The sequence below is a fragment of the Platalea leucorodia genome, assembly GCF_965183815.1.
Source record: "Platalea leucorodia genome assembly, chromosome: Z".
NCBI classification, from domain to species: Eukaryota; Metazoa; Chordata; class Aves; order Pelecaniformes; family Threskiornithidae; genus Platalea; species Platalea leucorodia.
In genome coordinates, this window is record NC_138858.1 from 58,123,699 (window position 1) to 58,142,420 (window position 18,722).

The following is an 18,722-nucleotide window of genomic DNA, read 5'->3' on the forward strand; positions in this document are numbered from 1 at the left end:
CCACACATTCTTTCAGGTGTAGGCAATAAGCAATTTCCTCTGCCAGGCTTGCTGGGACATACTTCACAGTCCCAAATGACCTGGGTAGTCATTGCTCGTGGAAGATCTGTCCCTTATTCTCTCGTGCACTGATGGGAATGCTTGAGCTTCCATTTCGTTGGTGGCTTTGGGAAACATACTAATCTTTTCTACCACTTCACTGGATATGTCATCTTCCATCCATCCATCCATCCATCTATCCATCCATCCATCCATCCACTCTAGTAATTGTATTTCTATATTGGACTTCAGACTTCTTGATGGCACACCTTGCGTTCAGCAGGATTTTAATGACAGCTTAACCTTTTTTTCAAATATTTTGTCTTTTGTTTGTCCCCAGAGTATGATGTCATCAGTGTACCGCTGGTGTTCAAGGACGCTGCCCGTCTCTAAGGTTTCTTGAATCAGTCCAGTCCGCAGCAAATGGTAAGACTATGCTTTCACCTCTCGGGTAATCGATTCCAGGTGCACTGGATTCCTTCCCAGCTGAAAGCAACTGGAAGTCTATGTCCTTCCATTATGGGAACAGGGAAGAATATGTCGGCTATGTCAGTGCTGGCATACTATTGCACTAATTCTGCCTCCAACTCTTACTGCAGCTGGAGCATGTGTCTTAAACTAAACCCTGAAGTTATTCTCCTATTCTTGTCTACTTCCTTGTAACTAAAGCTTAGCCAAGTCCAAGCCAGGTCAACTGCCACACTGGCCAAAACAACAAAGCTTATTTTCAAGCCTGCATTGTGTCTGGGTCTGTGTAGTGTTCCATACGCTCCCCAATGCTAAACAGAGTGCCTTGCTCAAAACCCACTTTGACAGGCTGGTCCCTGCTGCTGCTTCAAACCAAATGGTAGCGATGACGATGGGGAAGGTGCTGGTAGCAGAAGAGGCCTAAGCAAACTCCTCCCCTCCATCAGATTGACTGACAGCAGAAAGGCTCTGCTAAAATCCCTACAACCCAATCCCGAACACTGAGCTTGCAGCACCAGAACACCATCAGTGGGCTCCAATGATACCTTCCAGAGCTCCCGTGGGGAAACTAGAGAGCAATATGGGAGAGAGAGCCTGAGGCAGCCTGAGGTGGTGCAAAGCACCAGATTAGAAGTAGCAGCAACATTCCTCTCCTTGTAGGCCGGCTACCCAGGCCCTGGAGTACCCTTCTTTTGCCTTGTCTTCTTCCAGCTAAACCAGCTTGATTCCCACTGCCAGTCCTCATACATCATGTGTTCCAACCCCCAGACCATCCTAGAGGTCCTGCTCTAAACTTCTTTCAGTTTGTTGACATCTCTCCTTGTACCCGGAGGCACTCAAACCATATGCAGTATCCAGATGCAGCCTCACCAGTGCTCTGTAGAGGAAATAATCACTTCCTTCCACCTACTGGCTACACTTCCGCTAAAGTTCTGACTGCAGTAGGCCTTCATGACTGCAAAGGCAGACTGCTGACTTCTGTTCAGCTCCTTGTTACTCTTCTCCCACCAGTGACCCCTCCAGTCTGTCCTTTTGCAAGGGGTCAGTACATCACAATGCAGGACTGCCTTTATGGAACTCCAGGACATTCATGCTGGCCTATTCCTTGTGCCAATCAAGATCCCTATCAACAGCTAACAGTCATCTCCAAAATATGGGCTGCGAGATGGAAGCCAGTCCAGGATGTCTGAGACACAGACATAGGAGAGTCATTGGATTTAATCTTGAATAAACACTTGGTCCACAAGCCCTGTATACTTTGAGCTTTAGCTGACAGGTAAACAGTCCCTTTCTGGTGGCAAAATGGCTTGACTCAAAACAGAGGAGATGCTGATATCAGTGCTCCAAAGTTACTTCTCTGAATGGTGTGGCTGGCAGTAGGAACCTTGAGATTTTTCTGTGGCTTGATAGTGCTGTAGGCTATGCTGTAGTAATTGCATAGACCCCAGAAATACAAGTAAATGACAGAAATGCGATATCAGCTTTGCTTATAGGTAGACATTGAGGGCCCTGTGTGCCACTCAGGGCAATACCAGGACCAAGGAAGGCATAGGCCGGCATAGAATGCAACATTTCAATTTTCCTACACTACTACTGCAAGTATCAACACTTAACTGTTACCTGTATCCAGTGCAATGTCACAGCAATACTAATGCCCAAACCAAGCTTAGAAAGAAAACTGAACCCTGCAAAACCTGCAATTAAGCTACTGTATTTGTGTTATGGAACTGTCAGCAGCAATAAATGCAATCCAGGGATCCTCAAAGACAATTGAGAAAGCATGGGCAATGTTTGGATTGATCTTGTCACCGAACTAACTACAAGGTCCAGAGCACTGAGGTCAACACAGCAACTCTGAATTGTGGGTACATGGTTCTCAGAGTAAGCTCAAGGCCTGAGACAGGCAATAACATGCTGCAGAAAATGGGATTATACATGGTCATCCCTTGCAACCTATGAACATCCTTTTTCAGTAGGACTTCTATTTGCTTCATTTCAGACCAACAACTTTGCTCAGCTGCTGCTATTTCCTTCCTTCCTTTCTTCTTCCTTTCTTACTGGGGACTCCAGCAAGAAGGAATAAAAGGAAGCGATTTGCAGTGTTTTATGTGGGATCATTGCAGATCATTAAAAAGGAAAGAATGTATGAAAACCAGTTGACTCTCCACTGTTCATTCCCTTTTCCCCTTGCTCAGACCAGGAGTGCAGACAGGTCTGTTTCATTTCTGTTTTCTTTTTCCACCTCTCCAAGGAGTGTGTTGGATGGGTTTTATTGATTTATTCATTTATTTATTTAAACAAGTGTTAAGACCTTGCTTGTTCTGCTCAGACAGTACCCTAGGTACAACCTGAGGACAGCATGAATAACTAACAGCAGCAGAGGACCAACTGCGTACTTCAGAGTGTAGCTTAGCAGTGCAGCAGGGTGAATATGGAATCACAGCCTGGATGAAAGACAGCATTTGCAGCCTCCACCAACATTGCCACACAGTGTTTGTGTTGCCAGCTTGAGCCATGACAGCAAGAGAAAGGGAAAATCCTGAACCCCATTGTGATGGTGAGGAGCAACACATGAATGTGTCATCCTCCAAGTAGCAACTAGTTTTCCTCAGAGCATAGACGCAGTCCATATTCTTTGAGAAGCTGGAAATGTGTGAGAACCCATGGTGATGACTGTACTTCCACAAAGCTTAATGATTTTTCCAGTTATGGAAAGTAGTGAGATGTAATCTTGGCCACTAAAACTCTCCTACCCATCATACAGATGTTCACAGCTTGGGAGCTTTCACCATTCTGTGAAATACTCATCAAAATAGAAGTCTAATTAACACCTCTTATAAAGTCTGCAAAAAGTGATTCACCAGTGTTACACTGTAAACAGCAATAACTGGATTCTTTGAGCACCTCAAGACATTGGACAGCAATGTCATTCACACACACATGTGTTGTTTTGTTTTGGCACAGCCCTTGCAAAGGTGCATATTGTCAAGAGAATTACTCAGGTCAGAACTGATTTTTCCAGATTATAGCCTAATGATTACTTTCACTACACAGTTAAGACACAAAAACACAAGTTGTTCTGAAAGGCCGCTTCAACTATTAGCTGTTCAAGATAATCCGAGTACACATTGACAATTAGAGGAAGAAAAGGGAGAGGTTCATAGTTTTTTTTTAAATAAACTTTTAATATGCTATATAGGCATGATCGCTATGAGATCTTCCACCTATACGCAACACTACATACTGCAACACACTGTATTTTCACTGTACATTAAAAGTCTGGGAAGAATATTCCTTTACTGGGAAAATATCATACAACCACTTAAATAAACAAAGACAACATTAAAGTGCAAATAAAATCCTGGTTTTTATTTATTCTGCAATTACTGAGTACTTTCTAAAAGTCTTTTTAAAAAATAATCAAAAATACCTTCCCACAGACAACCAACATTTTCTGAGATGATTTCTTCTTGCTGAACCAAGAATCCTGATCTGATCCTTGAAGCTGTAATAAACTGTATACACATTTGTATGATGCATATTGACCTGATTTGTATGAAGCAAGGGATCCCAAATCAAAATCTGCAGACACCAATAAAGTGGAACCTGCTGGCTTCAGCTGACCTTCAATCAGGCCCATGACAAGAAAGATTCAGTACAACAGTCATCTCCATGAGCTAAAGACAATGTGTTTAAGGAAGCCTGGCAAGGCCTTGGTTAGTGATAATGTTGGTTTCTACTGGTAATTGATGTTAGAGAGAGTAGGGGCTTATTTTTCCATTACAGAAGAAGAAAAACAGGCCATAGAGCAGCAACAATGCCAGATTCTCAAAAATGCACTTCAACAAGAAAAAGAAGAAATACAACATATTTCTGTCCCAAGGGGCATAACAGAGTCGCCAGAGCCCACACAGGCACAGACTCAGCAGCAGATGCAATCTGACTCCTAATCTCTGCGAGATCTGCCACCTTCATGAACTCCTACTCTGGTGAGAGAAGAATACGCTATCTTAAAAGTGCCTGTATGCTCTTGTCAATTGGGTGATGTTAAAAGAAGAATGAAGAGTTCTGCAAAGACCTTAGGGAAATAAAAGGTGTCATGTAGGTGAGTACATGAAAAAGGGGATGTTTGGTTTCACTTGGAGAGGAATGTTGTCTCTTTCTACTCCATTGTGCCACCCTTCTCTCAGAAAACCAGTAAGAACCTAGTCCAATGCAGCTTCAAATTATGGGTGAGATAGGGACAGCTTGACCCACTACGCTTGCTGCACAGAACAACACTGGGCTCCTCACATATGTGTGATCCACTCCTGTTCAAACTGTGTTGGATATCATACAAAGAACAAGGCAGGCTTAAAATGATGCAGAACATTCATCACTGATGACATTATATGGGACATCCTTGAGATTCTTAGCAGATTAGAAAATACAATGAAGCACTAATTTTACAGGCAATAAGTGGTTATTCTGTTACAGTTTTCAGATTTGCACTTCTTTCTAAGCATACATAAAAGGGAATAGTAGGTAAGAAATCTGAATTAAGTAACACACAATTTCACAGTCCTATTGCAGTCTGTAAAATACATCAACTGCATATAACCAGTTTGCTACTACAACAGCTGATGGGTTAACGCATAACATTCTAGACATAGGTGGGAAATGGCACAAAGTAAGGACTACCAGGCTATTGATACCCAAGTTCCAATTTCTGCACAATTATATTTTTTCTACTTATCCCATTCACTGAGCACACAGAGCATGTAGAAAATATCTCTCAAGTGGACAGGCACTGAGTTGGCAGGACTGAGGTACAGAGCAGCTTCTGCAGTCCTTCTGGCTGACAGTGACTGAAATACAGCAGGAGGCTTCTGCTCATGGTGAAAATGAACACTGGCCAGAAGGTATGTGTCAAGGGACCACGTTTTAAGAATGCCTTGGTACACCAGAAAAACAAACTCTGCTCTGCTACATACTGCACTTCTCATTTACACAGCTGCAAAAGCCATCTTATGGAAAGGCAGTGTGACACACACTTGTTAGTCTGCTACTTCAGTGGGACAACTGTTTGATCCAGATGAATGAGCAAGTGAAGATTTTGCCTACTAAAGCTTTATAAAAGCCTTTGACCACCCTCATGCATAAATACTAACCCACATATCAAAATGACTCATTCTCAACTACTTAAAATATTATGGTGTAACTGCCCCAAACAGAATTAGCTGCCTGCATCTATGAATAAAACTTGCAAATGAAGACAGAAAGATTATTGTACCAAAAAGGATAAAATATATAACAAACTACTTTTTAATTACATTCCCTATTCATAAATAATTGACCATGATTTGCTCTCACAAAATTATTTTAAGATTGTGTGCCTAATAGGAATTCAACATTTGGCTACCCCAAGAAACTGCATTAAAAAACCAAAGCCCACCAAGCTAAGTGACCAGAGCCACAGGAACTTGCCTGCTAAGCAGCTTCTTCTCAGGTCCACCAAGAACACCCTAGGGTATCTCAGAGTCAGGTTACTCTTTCACACGGATAAGTTTCTCAGGGTAGCAAGAGAATAAAAGTTGCTGCTGTTCTACTGCTGAGAAGAACTTGTTGATTCTGCTCAAAATGTGGAGGAAGAACTTTTGTTGGGAAGTACTTTCATTCATAGAGAACCTATGGGAAGCTTACCTGTTCTCCTTGCACTAAAATAAGATTTCTTTCTCTTATGTAGAAGCACAGTTCTAGAGGCATGCTGCAGCATAAGAGCACAGTCCCATGCACAACTCTGCAGAGCGCCTACGTTCCCAAGACTAAAGGCTGCCCCTCTCCATCACAGACTCAACCACTGAATTCTGGCAATGAATTCCGTGCAACCCAGCTTACCTCTCACCACCCATCCACAGGAAGGGGTGAGACCACGGTATTAGAGGGTCCGCACAGCCACAGGGTAGAGCAGTGACAAGTGTTCTGCTCCTTTAATAGGCAGCTTTTTTGTGGTGTAGTAGTGGATGACTTCAGGAACGCTGTTGAAGGGAGGGCTGTTCTGACCCAGGATGTATTTCTCTTTGGTTTTCATCAGTTTCATGTGCATAAAACCTTGACTGCTCCTGCAAGAGAAGCAAAGCATTAGTTCAGGCATGTGCATAGGGAAGAGGGGAGCAGCACAATCACATGGTCTTCTTCAGGATGTAGGAGAACAAAATGCAAGCAGTTGCTGGGTGACAGGCCAAGACACGGGCCAAACTCTGACAGACAGTGACTGCTAGCTGCAAACCCCCATGCACAGTCCAACACAAAGGCAGCCTAAGCTAGTATTTTGTTTTCACCACCTGTGCTCTCTGGATCCAGGTGCAAGGTTGTCTTACCCTGGAATTGACGCAGATGTATGCCAGAAGACAACCCCTTTCCTGTCCCCCCACAATATTTTCCTGTGAACATTTACTTTTCATTACAGCCAATCATTACTTCTGGAGCAAAAGGTATCATTGGTTTTGGCCTATCAGAGGTCTGAGGCTCTCTTCATAGACATAGGCAGGCCATGAGCCTCACTCAGATGAGGCAAGGCCTGGCCTGCCCTGCCCTGTCCTGCGGAGACCTCAGGACAGACCACACCCATCCCACCCTGGCAGCAACTGCCTAGAACATGGCTATGTGCAGAACCTGATGGCTTCAGCTGAGAAAACTTCCTCAGACGAGTCCATTCCCAAGATTAATGGCAGAAAGACTTTCACCTGCACTGTACTGAGCAAAGGCTGCTATCCTGCAGAATTTTTGCAGGCAGAAACCAGTCTGTGACTTCCACGCCAGAAGTACTTAATTCCTAGATTACCTGCTTGCCTGCACAGCATGCTGCCTCTTTTGAGGTAAGGCTCATGATTACACAGGGAAGAGTGTTGTGGTAACTGCCCTGTCTGCTCCTGCAAAAGCAACCCATCCAACATAATGCCACTCTGACGGGTAGCACCCACACTGCCATATAGTACACGGTAGAGCTGAACTCACCTCTTCCCAGCAATGACCCTTCAGTGTCTGCTGTCTTTAGCATGTCATAGAGATTATTTTAAGAGTGTAGAGTTTAGCCAGAAAAAACCAACAGCAAAGGACAGCTCCTACACTTAAAGATGTTAAATGAGGCCTAGAGGGTTTTTACAGCTTGCTTGATGTCCTACTCCCTAACTTTCTGTCTCCAAACCATTGTTTCTTCCAAGTGTGTCCAGGGACAAAGACAATTCTGTTAAAACTGGAGTTGGTCTATGTCAGCAAAGAAACTCAGTTTAAGATGACACAGAAAGCTACAGCAGGAAAACATATCACGCCATGTTAAAAGCAGCTTCTTTAAGAGCTGCCATTTTCTAGTTAGCAGGTGCAGCATTCCCTCCAGAAGTGCTTGTAGCACAATCATGCTCATATCTTTCAGATCTGTTCAACAATTCTGATGAAATGACTCTTTCTGGTGAGCAGAAACCACCAAATGGACTGTAATTATAGCTCTACACACTTAAAATCTTGCTTTAAATGTCAGTTTCTTAGAGGAAAAAAATATCTTTTGAATCATAATTGCTCTCTAAATTATTTCCTTTAAACAAGGGTGGCATCTTTAAATACTTTATTATGAGGACAGATGTATTGCTCCCTTGCTTCAGTTCACTATGCATCTGCTTTGCTACAAAATACCTTAAAAGTATGCAGATAAATTACTGGAATCACAGGTACATGGTGATTTCAGGAGTTTAGCAAGAACTGGAAAACAATCTGCCAGGTGCACTTTAATGCAGAAAGGGCAAGGACACATGCCCTTTTTAAAACAGAAAGAAAACATATAATGTAAACAAACTGCTACAAGCCATGTATCTATGACAGACAGCTGTTGCTTCCCTAATAAGGACCTATGTAGATACTTAAGTTTGTGCAGTACATAGTCACTGAGCCTACAGTATACAATGTTTATGGCTACCAGAATTCCACAAATTAACAAGAATCATCTCCTCTATATCATGACAGGTCAGCCTTTTGGGAGGCCACAGTGTGAAGGTGAGTAAAAAAGAATGTGACCTAGAAGTTATGGATAGCAGCCTAATGGAATTCAACCAAGGCAAATAGAAAAATTCTGCCCTTGGGATGGAATAAACCCAGGCAGCAGTGCAAGCTGGGGCATGCCTGGCCAGAATGGGAACTATGGTGTACAGGACATAGAACATGATTCAACGGTCTGCCCATGAAGGCCTACTGCGGCCTGGGCTGCATAGCAGAAGTGTAGCCAGCTGCTGGAAGAAAGCGACTGCTTCCTCTACAAAGCATTAGTGAGGTCACATCTGTATCTGTAACTGTAACTGGTGCGAGGGCCCCCCAATAAAAAAGTGAAGCCAACACTGGAGCAAGTCCAGAGCAGGGCCACTAAACATGGTCTGGGAGTGGGAGCACATGATGTACAAAGATAGGCTGAGGGAACTGTGTCTGTTCAGCCTGGAGAAGAAAAGGTGAGATGGAGGGTGTCATGTTGCAGTCATCCATTGCTTAAATGGGAGAGCTACAGAGAAGACAGAAGTTTCTCAGAGGTGCACAGTGAGTCAACAAGCACAAGCTGCAACAAAGAGAGTTCCCACTAGACACAGGGAAAAGCTTCTTCCTCATGAGAGTGGTGCAGCCCTGGGACCAGGCTCAGACAGGTTAGGAGGTCTCCATCCTCACAAGTTTTCCAAATTTGCCTGTACAAAGCACTCAGTAACCTGATGGGTGTGTCCCGCTTGGAGCAGGGCATTGGACTAGACACCTCCAGAAGTCCATTCCCAACTAGATCTCTCCAGGAGTCTACGATTAATCTTTACCATTTGTATATTTTCAGAAACTGCTAAGTAGAGCTTGTTCAACAACAATTTTGATTTGAAACATTTGTAAAAATCTACTATTAAAGAAAAAAGATCAAAGAATCAAAGAAAACTTCGAAATTAAATTTCAGGACTCCTAAGTAAAACTCTCCTAAAATTGAAAGTGTGTTTTTTCTGCAAGTACTTCACAAGAAATCACAATAAAATCCACCTCCATTTCAAGCTACGCACAAAACGCTGTTAAGGGAAGACCTGCAAAGGGAACAAGTTTTGACACCTGAGAGGTTCAAGAAAGTGAGAAGTCAAACCAGTGTGATGGCAGAGACTACAATGTGCAGGCTGCACAGCAGATTGTCACCTCCTGCTATTTGGATTTGCCCTTTGCTGACCAGCCAGCAGGGATGACATCACCTTGCAACTGTCTGTAGAGAAATCTTGCAGTTAATGGGGACAGAACTGTAGACAAGGTATTGTCCTGCACACAGGTCTATCCTAGTCTGACACAAATGCTGAGGAGCCAGCTATCCTAAACTGTGCAGAAGAGCAATTACTGACTCCTGGAAGCAGGGAATATGGCACTTTCCTGTGCACTTGTGCATTTTAGAATAACAAAGTTTTTTTTTATTTATTTGTTTTTATTTAGACCTGGGAAAGCAAAATCTGATTGCATGGAGAAAGGATGAAAACACTTTAGCATAATGGGCTTGCCAGACAAACACAGTGGGGACCATCTCTATCAATAAGCTAAAGCCAAGGCCAGCTGAGAGCCAGCTCCTTTGGGGTAAGTAACCTACTTCTATTCTATTCTATTCTATTCTATTCTATTCTATTCTATTCTATTCTATTCTATTCTGTTCTGTTCTGTTCTGTTCTGTTCTGTTCTGTTCTATTCTATTCTATTCGCCACTTCAGCTCCTTTTGGAACAGTGTTCTGGCTTGGCAGTCAGAGCTTCAGACTATTTGCTTACAAACAAGGGAATATTTCTGCTACTGTTTTTTCCCTTCACTGCAAAGCTGCTGAAGTATGGCATGAACTAATAGTTCTGTGATCATATTGTTTCACCAAAGCAATGTCTATGGCTCATAGTGATGCTGCACAAGGCAGCTCCAGCAGCCCTACTTCTTATCAAAAGAAGAATCTTGTCAATTTCTCTTCCTTTGATAAAGCATGTTTGAAGAGCAAGCTACAATCACGAACTCCCCAGCAGGTAACACATCTCATTAATGTATGCAATCTTTAATACAATTCACACCAATGCTGGATATTACTCCTTATCATAACAAAAAGAAATTTTTAATCAAGAAGACTATGAAATACTTCTAATGAAATTGACTCTCATAACAAAATCACATTTGTGATTACATTATGTGATTTTGCAGCTGCTGGTGCGTATTGCCGGCAGCAAACATGCACTTCTTACACCTCTTACTTTTCCTGGTAATCGCTCAATGAATTTTTCATGAAGAATATAGGGCAACACTTATACTAAATCAATTCCTTTCATGATAGAGGACTTAAAAACACTTGTATACAAAACTGATATGACTGGAGGTAGAGGAGTCACCCTTATCTCTCACAAACAGTAGTATGCAATCCACATAAAGTTTGCATTTTGAGGACCAAAACTCCATCACTGTTTTCTGAGATTTCTATCTTATTTCACAGCAATGGGATGTCACCTCACATCCCTTCTTTTCAGGCAGTTTGCATTACAATTTTTAAGGGGCATAGTCCTGCAATGTTAATATCAATAACAAAGCAAACTAACTTGTGGGGTAGAAGGATGAATGAAGGACCTCTCCCTGCATTCAGTGAATCATCATTTTATCATCACAGCCCTCTGTGACATTTGGCTCATCTAGTCATTGAAAGCTGACTGCCTAAGACTAACAAACCTGGAGGTTTTATTTGCACATATCTTTTCTGTTAAAATCAACTGCTAACCAGGATCCTTATGGAACATCACAGATGATTCAACTGTCAACTGGCTATGTGCAGATGAAAACATGTGAGGCTATCTTCATTCAGTTATGAGCAATCTTCAGTCACCTTCATTCTCAACTGTATCATTTGATTGTTCAGTGACATCTCTAACAGCCCTCAGTCAAGCACTACCTCCCATTTTCTTTTCAAGGCAGTATGTTGGAAGACTGGGAGGAAATGGATGGCCACCTAGCCTAGCATTTTGACTGTTGAAAAGCAGTTATTTCCCACCTCCATACTATCTCATGTCCTACCTTCTTTGTAACTTCTCCCCTTCAGCAAATGTGGTGTTTCTTCAGCTTTTAGAGTTAAAGCAGGTCACAACCTATAGTCTCCCTTTTGCAGGTCTTCCCCTTAGTAGTGTTTTGTGGCTGGTTTGAAATGGACGTGGGTTTTATTGTGGTTTCTTATAAAATTATTCCACAAAAATCACATCCTAATCTATTTCTTCCCATGTATTTCTATGGGTTTTTTTGGTTCTTCTAAAAAAAACAGATTGACTTTCATTAAGTAAAACCCAGTCTGAATGGAAATCCCTCAGAAATGGATTTCAGAGGTCATTTTGTGTGAAGGCTGAGGAAGAATAGAGGTGGCAACTGGGAGCTCTGTGAAATTGACCTTAAAGTTTTGCAATGTCAAGTATGCATATTTTCTGTTCACAAAGGAGAAGAACTGAGAGGCAAGAACATTTAGTCAATGAACTGATTTTACTGATTGCTAGTGTTTATAACCAATAGTTATCATGTTATAATGATGGGCTGAGTTCTAATTTCTATCCCAGCTACTTTTCTGGATGTCCAGAACTCTTTAAATTGAGCATTATTCCAGCTTACTGGTGGATAAAATCATAACATAAAAGATTATGTTTTCAAATAGTTTCCTCCTTCCTGCCTCCTTTTAGTTTCCAGAAACTACAGTGCAAATCTGTTATCTGCTTTCCTTGTTCCAAGTAGACCAACTGAGCTGGCACTAGTTGCAGCTGGAAATATCAAACCAGACATTTCTAATCTAGAACAAAGAGCAAATTAAGTTGGAAGAAAGCCAGCTTAGCATCTTGAAACCCTGCCCTTTAATTAAGCACTTCCAGGTGTACAGGATTTGAAACTGTTCACATCTACACTAAGGATCTTTCCTTGCTACCTCCCCTTCCCCATTTGTTCTTGAAATCTGTCTTACAGACTCCTCTCTTCTGGTATGTCTGGACTTATAGGGAATCAGTGCCTACTAGTAACTGGCAAGGGCAGAATGCATCTACACTTGTTTAACAGTACTGTTGCTGCTAGACCAATGACTAGGATTATAGGGACACGGTTCAGAAAGGAACCTGGAAGTTGTGCTGCTCCCTCTTCCTCCTCCAAACCCTTTTGATCCAAGCTCTGGTTTTAGTATGCAGAGAGATTACTGAAATTTCAGGTAGCAATGAGGAAAAAGCCTCATGGTTGAACTGGCTGTAAATCAGTTTCTGCTTAGTTTTCTAAGCACAGTTGGGGTCTACCTGAACAAGTACAAACAGAACATGTGCCTGATAGTGAGTAGTCCTGGTTTGGGAATATGGATTTCTCAGCTCTTTCAAAAGCAATAACTATTAGAACTTGCCAGGCCCAAGGTTTTCAAAGAGTAGAACCTAAATGGCAATCCCAAATTCACATATGTGAACACTGATGAAAGCTAGTGCCTTGAACAGATGAGACAGAAGTGTTCAAGGCCACGTTGGATGCGGCTTTGCGCAACCTGGTCTAGTGGAAAGTGTCTCAGCCCACGGCAGGGGGGTTGGAACCATATGATCTTTAAGGTGCCTTCCAACCCAAATGGTTCTATGATTCTATGATACATATTTTGCAAGACAAGATGCTAGGACCTGACCTAAGTCATGTGATATTTTTACTATGCGAATTCTGAATGTCACTATGGTTTCTCAAATGTTACAATAATTCTTTCCCAAGTTTTTGTTCAGCTGAGGGAAAACAGTGACAAAACAGTGCCACCACAGACAATACTCATTCCTTCCTTCCCTTATTGCAACCATTCCCATGAGTTTCAAATACAGAACAGGAGAATTCCTAGTTGCTAATCCCTGCAACAAATTGCTTTGGAACTTTCAAGCACAGATGTTTACACAAACACAATACTTGATATATGACTAATAGTCACACCTTGCTTAAAATGTTTTACAACACAACCATAAAACGAAGTAACTTTGAGTTACAGCTTTCCTACACATTTTCCTTCAGTTTTCAAAACCCCGTAAGGGTGGGAAAGGAATTGTGCAGACAGCCCATCAGACTATGCTTTTTTTGATCTTATGTCTGAAGTGTGATACAAGAATGTTCAACAAGTATTAATTAGATATTAAACCTAGTATTTTTTCCAGAAAATGTTAATGGCTTTGAAACATTATTCATATTCACAATCAGAAAAATTAGCCAAGCCTTCTGATCACTGTTTTTTGCTGAAGAAAGTGCTGTTTTGTCAGAACAGATTTTCTGCATTCATTTTGATGAAATGTCACTTGGACAAGGAAAAAAGCAACAACTTTGCAGTAACATCAGAAAAAAATATTCTAGCAATGTAGGAAACACATATTGTGTTGGTTTGTTTTTCCATTCTGAAATACCTTTCTATTTCAAAATTTTATTTTATATTATATGCTGTTACTTTGAACAAAACCTATAACTTTTCATGCCAACTTACAGCAACAAAGAAATAAATTAAAATCTCCTCTGAAAATAAAAACTCTTTTTTCTTTTTTTTCCCCAGGTGAGTGATTACTTCAAAAAATCCTTTACTGGAGACATTCAGAGGCTGACCTGTCCACTGCTTTTCCTGTCACAGCTCTCTTTTTCAAGCACAGAATACACAACACTGTCATTCTATATCTGACGGCCACTGTCTCCATGGTACAATACATGATGTCTCTTCCCTACCAGCAAGGGCTAGCAGTGTCCCTTTCCTACTGCATCCAACACATGTGAAGACCACCCTATTGAGCCCAGGCTCCATTCTCTATATCCAGTTCCCATCTGCTGCTTTGAAGGTAGTAAGGATGTTTAGCTTGTTTGAGTTCTGTAGAAGTGACAGAATCCTTGCTGTTTGCTAACAGCAGACTGTTTAGGCCAACAGCAGACTAGTAATACACTTTTAAATACTTTTATTCAACTGCTGATTTAGAGAACCATCAAAAATTCCACTACCTCTGTATAAATTATATTGACAGGAAGAAACTTGTATTTTTTTTTACAATATCACAACAGTTACATTCCAAGAATATATGACGTGTTTTAAATCAACTAAAATGTAGCAAGTCCAGCATTAATCCAAAACTCAGAACCTACCCAAAGTCTATATTCTCCACTTTGGAAAAAAGGACCTCTTCTACAGATCAATCCTGCATTTTCATGAAGATGAAAAACTTTGCTTGCAGTCCTCTTTGCTCTTTAGGGAAAACCACATGCCTGTCCACAGGATCAGGATGTCAGTAGACACCATACTTTCTGAATTCAGCTCTGTTCTCCCTCCAGTGGCAATGACTATGCAGAAATTATCTGACAGAGCACAAAGCAAAGCCCATTACTGTTTTTACTCACAGTTTGCACATTTAGCTGACTTGTGAAATAATCCTAATCTAAAATTGAGAATAGCCACATTTCCTGAAATTGAAATGTGAGTCAGGAAATGAAGTGGTGCACACTGCTGCAAAAAGCCTTGGGAAGGGGAAATCCTGATTGAAATAATAAGCTATTAGAGCCCAGCCGGTGGCTGGCCTTCATTGAGCAAGATTGAAACATAATGTCCTATACCAAGATGTTGTTCTATTGTTACATTAGGAAGGCACCTCTATGAGCTTGATGTGCAGTGAAGTCATTGCTGAACACCTAAAACACACTTATAAGTGAGATGGCTCTCTTCTTCCCTTTGCACATCTACTTCCACTTCTTTCACCAGCCTTCTTGCTAGTAAAGAACAAACCTAATACAAGGAGCTTGCAACTAAGCATTTCAATGGCAGCCAGAAACTGGGAGCCCTGGTCACAACACAATTACCAGGAGTATGGATCTCCAGTTTTTAACCAACCTTATACGATTAAAATGGGTTTAAGGAACGAGTGGGAGGGTATGCGTGAGCCAAATACCTACAACCCTGAAGGAATACAGAGAAGAGGAAACACAAGTAACAGTGCAGGGCTGCTGGAGGAGGTACAAAAGAATGCATAGCTGCCCCTCAGGCCTTTGGGATCATTTTGTTCTGGGAAGGTAGATCATATGCCTTCCCTCTTCTGCTGTTGAGAATGCTGACAAGGAGGCCCAGCTCTCTGGATCACAGTCCATAGAAAGATGCTTTTTGCCTCAAACACTTCTCATCAACAGTAACAATTCCTTGTTTCTAACTGAGATGAATCTGTACATCATAAAGACCTTCTCTGATGCCCCTAGAGGTAGCCAATTCACATGCAATTAGTTTTCCCTGGGTAAACTATGGTTTCTCAAAATAACTGACATTGACATGAGCCGCTTAAACTACCCTGATGAATGTTTTATCTACAGATGCATTTTAATTTGATAACGAAGCAACTTTGATGCTTGTTTCATACATTTGGAATGGTCATTTTTGGAATTTGAATCAGATAAATACCTCATATGCAAATTCCCCATGCCACTTAACCCTGTCTGGCCCTCTCAAAGTCTACAGAACACAGAAAGCTTTCCTGCTATTGGAAAAGATCGTCTTCAGAGACATCTCTATTGTGCAATATTCAATTATATTAACTGAAATTGAGTAAGTGATACCACCTTTTAACTTTTCAAATACAGGTAATATTTGTGTAGATTCTCATTGTCACACATTGCTGTGTTTTGGGAAACCTAAAGTTAGTCTTTTGTTACTAGAGAAAAGAAAACCATAAACTAGAGTAAAAGGTTTTTTGTTTTTTGTTTTTTTTTTTAAATAGCTTGCCACATGAAACTAAAGAATAGACTTTAAATCACTGTCACTTAATCTCAATAAAAAATCAGGGTGTCATTCTTCCTTTTCCCCTGAATCAGAAAAGTATGATATTTAACTGAAAAAAATGCTGACTCACACATGATGGTGAAGGTCCCTGAGAAGCACAAACACACCTAAAAGACAGTGGTGAATATGAATGCTTGGAGGATGCGTGCAACATTTAGATAGGAACAGATGCTGCAATTTCTGCCCAAGAATGATCTTAGAGACACCGAGCTACACAATTATCAGAGCTTACCTCACCCCACAAAGCAATTCCACATCCCATTGACCTACAGATCAGCTACTTTCGCATTTCTATGACTAAGTAGAATCATTTTGGCCTAAACAACAACAATAATAAAGAAAACACAGGGTCATCGATCAAGCAATGCAACCACAGATGACAAAATTAACTCACTGGATTTCAGCATCAACCCAATCAGATATCAGAACCCTTACTTTAATGAACCAAAATGGAAAAAGGTAGTGCTCCTACATATTGAAACACAAGTGCCTTTGGCTGCTTTAGCACTCAGGTAGGCTTGGAACTGCATTTTAGAAAAGTCTGTTTCAGCTGTCTAATTTTGTCCAATTGTAGCCATCATTCTCTCAGTCTCTTGACAACCTATTTCAACAGGTTGATTTTTTTTTTTAAACCCAAATTAAATCCCTATCTTTCTACTCTTTAATGTGATTGATTTATGCAGTTACACAACAAAGACCATTTTATTATTTGTCCCAGAATGTGCCAACAATTTTTACACATTTTGCAGTGAGAGCACTAGTAGTACAGTGCTAGAAACTTAATATTGGAGTTCACTGCCTTTTTCCAGTCAACCTTCATATATATAAACATATAAATAATCCACATTCATAGCAGAATTTGCTCTCAACACAGATTAAATAATTTGCCAGCAGATGACAATTTACAGTCAAGTGCTTCACACAAAACAAGGGGGAACTGTGAGTTCATTCCTGTGTATGTGTGTGGGTTTGTGTAAATTCAGCTTTTCCAAATATTTTCCCTAGATGACATCTTTCCCTCACAGATACTTCAATATGTGTGCCCCTTTATTTCATGTGGTCATTCATACAGATATTCTGCCTGCCCCTTACCTGTCCCTATCATAGGCTGAGATATATCTGTCAACTATCCCATTTGCTATAAGAGCCAGCTGGAGACTGCCTATCCTTTCTTATCTCATGGATCATGGATTGTCCATAAAAACATCATATTGCTTCTGTTCCTGTTGCTGATCCACTACCTGATCCCGAGGAGGTCATCACCTCTCTGCCCTCATCCTCCTGGTCATACAACATACCTGTGCCACTTCTGGAGCTCTCCTGTTGTGCCTGCCTACATATTATGATGGTAAAGATGCAAAAGCATCAGTCCAAGCATACAATATAAACAGCAGGTTTCGTCAGTTATTGGGGGGAGGGGAAGAGACCAGACCCCACACCACCAAAAAAACACCAAACAGGGGGCTTGCACTCACTAGAGTTTTCCCACCAGTGAGTTTAGCTTGTCCCCTGCTCACGAATTGCTATGAAAAGCTCATATACTGCACAAAACACTGCAAGAGCAACATAGTTGCTGTTATTAAACACAGGTTCTCAGGCCTGCCACACTTCTATCAGCTAAACCAATGTAAAAAAGTAGAAAAAACCTACAGCCTGATGGAAGGATGCAGGCAACAGACAGTCAAGTGCTTTTCAGAACACAATAGCCAACAAGTGAAAGGTGACTGCAGTCATTTGAAAGTACTTCATTAAGGCTTCTGCAGCCAGTCATAATTTTTAATCAATGTCTCTAAACAGTGAAGTAATCTCTCCTCAAAGTTATTACACTTAAAGAAAGTAACAGCAAGACATCACACTTGATTAGATAACCAAGAACATATTCAATAATCACTTTAGGAATCTAGTTCAATACACTGTCAGAGCAAGCCTGAACGGCTCATCGCTGTAGCCTCACAGCATAATCTTCAGCACTGCTTTCCCATGTTCAAAGTACAGTCACAGCAGACGCATATCCATTGCTTCACCATATGCATTGCTTCAGGCATCTGTTGCTGCCTGAATTTCCATTTCGACATAGCTGAATTGGGAAACAGACCTTAAGGGGACACCCAGAAGCAGCTCTAGTGTTCCTGAAGAAAATACCCAATCAAGCTGGACTCCAGGAGATGCAAATCTAGTATACATCCTAGTTCCCTGTTGTAACATGAACGCCTTCAACTTGGCTGGTGAAAATTTGCCTTACACCAACAGGTTTTACTTTGTTTACTGTGCCCAGCTGTGGGGTAGTACTCTTTTCTCTCCTAAACATCAGAGAGTCTTCCAGACCATCATGTGGAAGGTCCTAGCTAAAGACAACTCCATTTGCTTTTACCAGTTTGACAACATTCTTTTTCGGAGGGGTTGGT

At 41.3% G+C, this 18,722-nt stretch overlaps 1 protein-coding gene across 2 annotated transcripts in view; it reads right to left on the minus strand.

The window, feature by feature from the left end:
* SHB (SH2 domain containing adaptor protein B) overlaps positions 1-18,722 on the minus strand; it is a 97,169-nt gene that overhangs the window by 7,666 nt on the left and 70,781 nt on the right. Inside the window, exon 6 of one of the 2 annotated variants that reach the window (XM_082335851.1) lies at positions 6,385-6,608. In XM_082335851.1, coding sequence (XP_082191977.1) covers positions 6,425-6,608 — 184 coding nt within the window. In that variant the 3' untranslated portion in view covers positions 6,385-6,424. Of the gene's footprint in view, positions 1-3,789; positions 6,609-18,722 lie in introns of those variants that run through there. The other variant, XM_082335850.1, reaches the window with a different exon arrangement.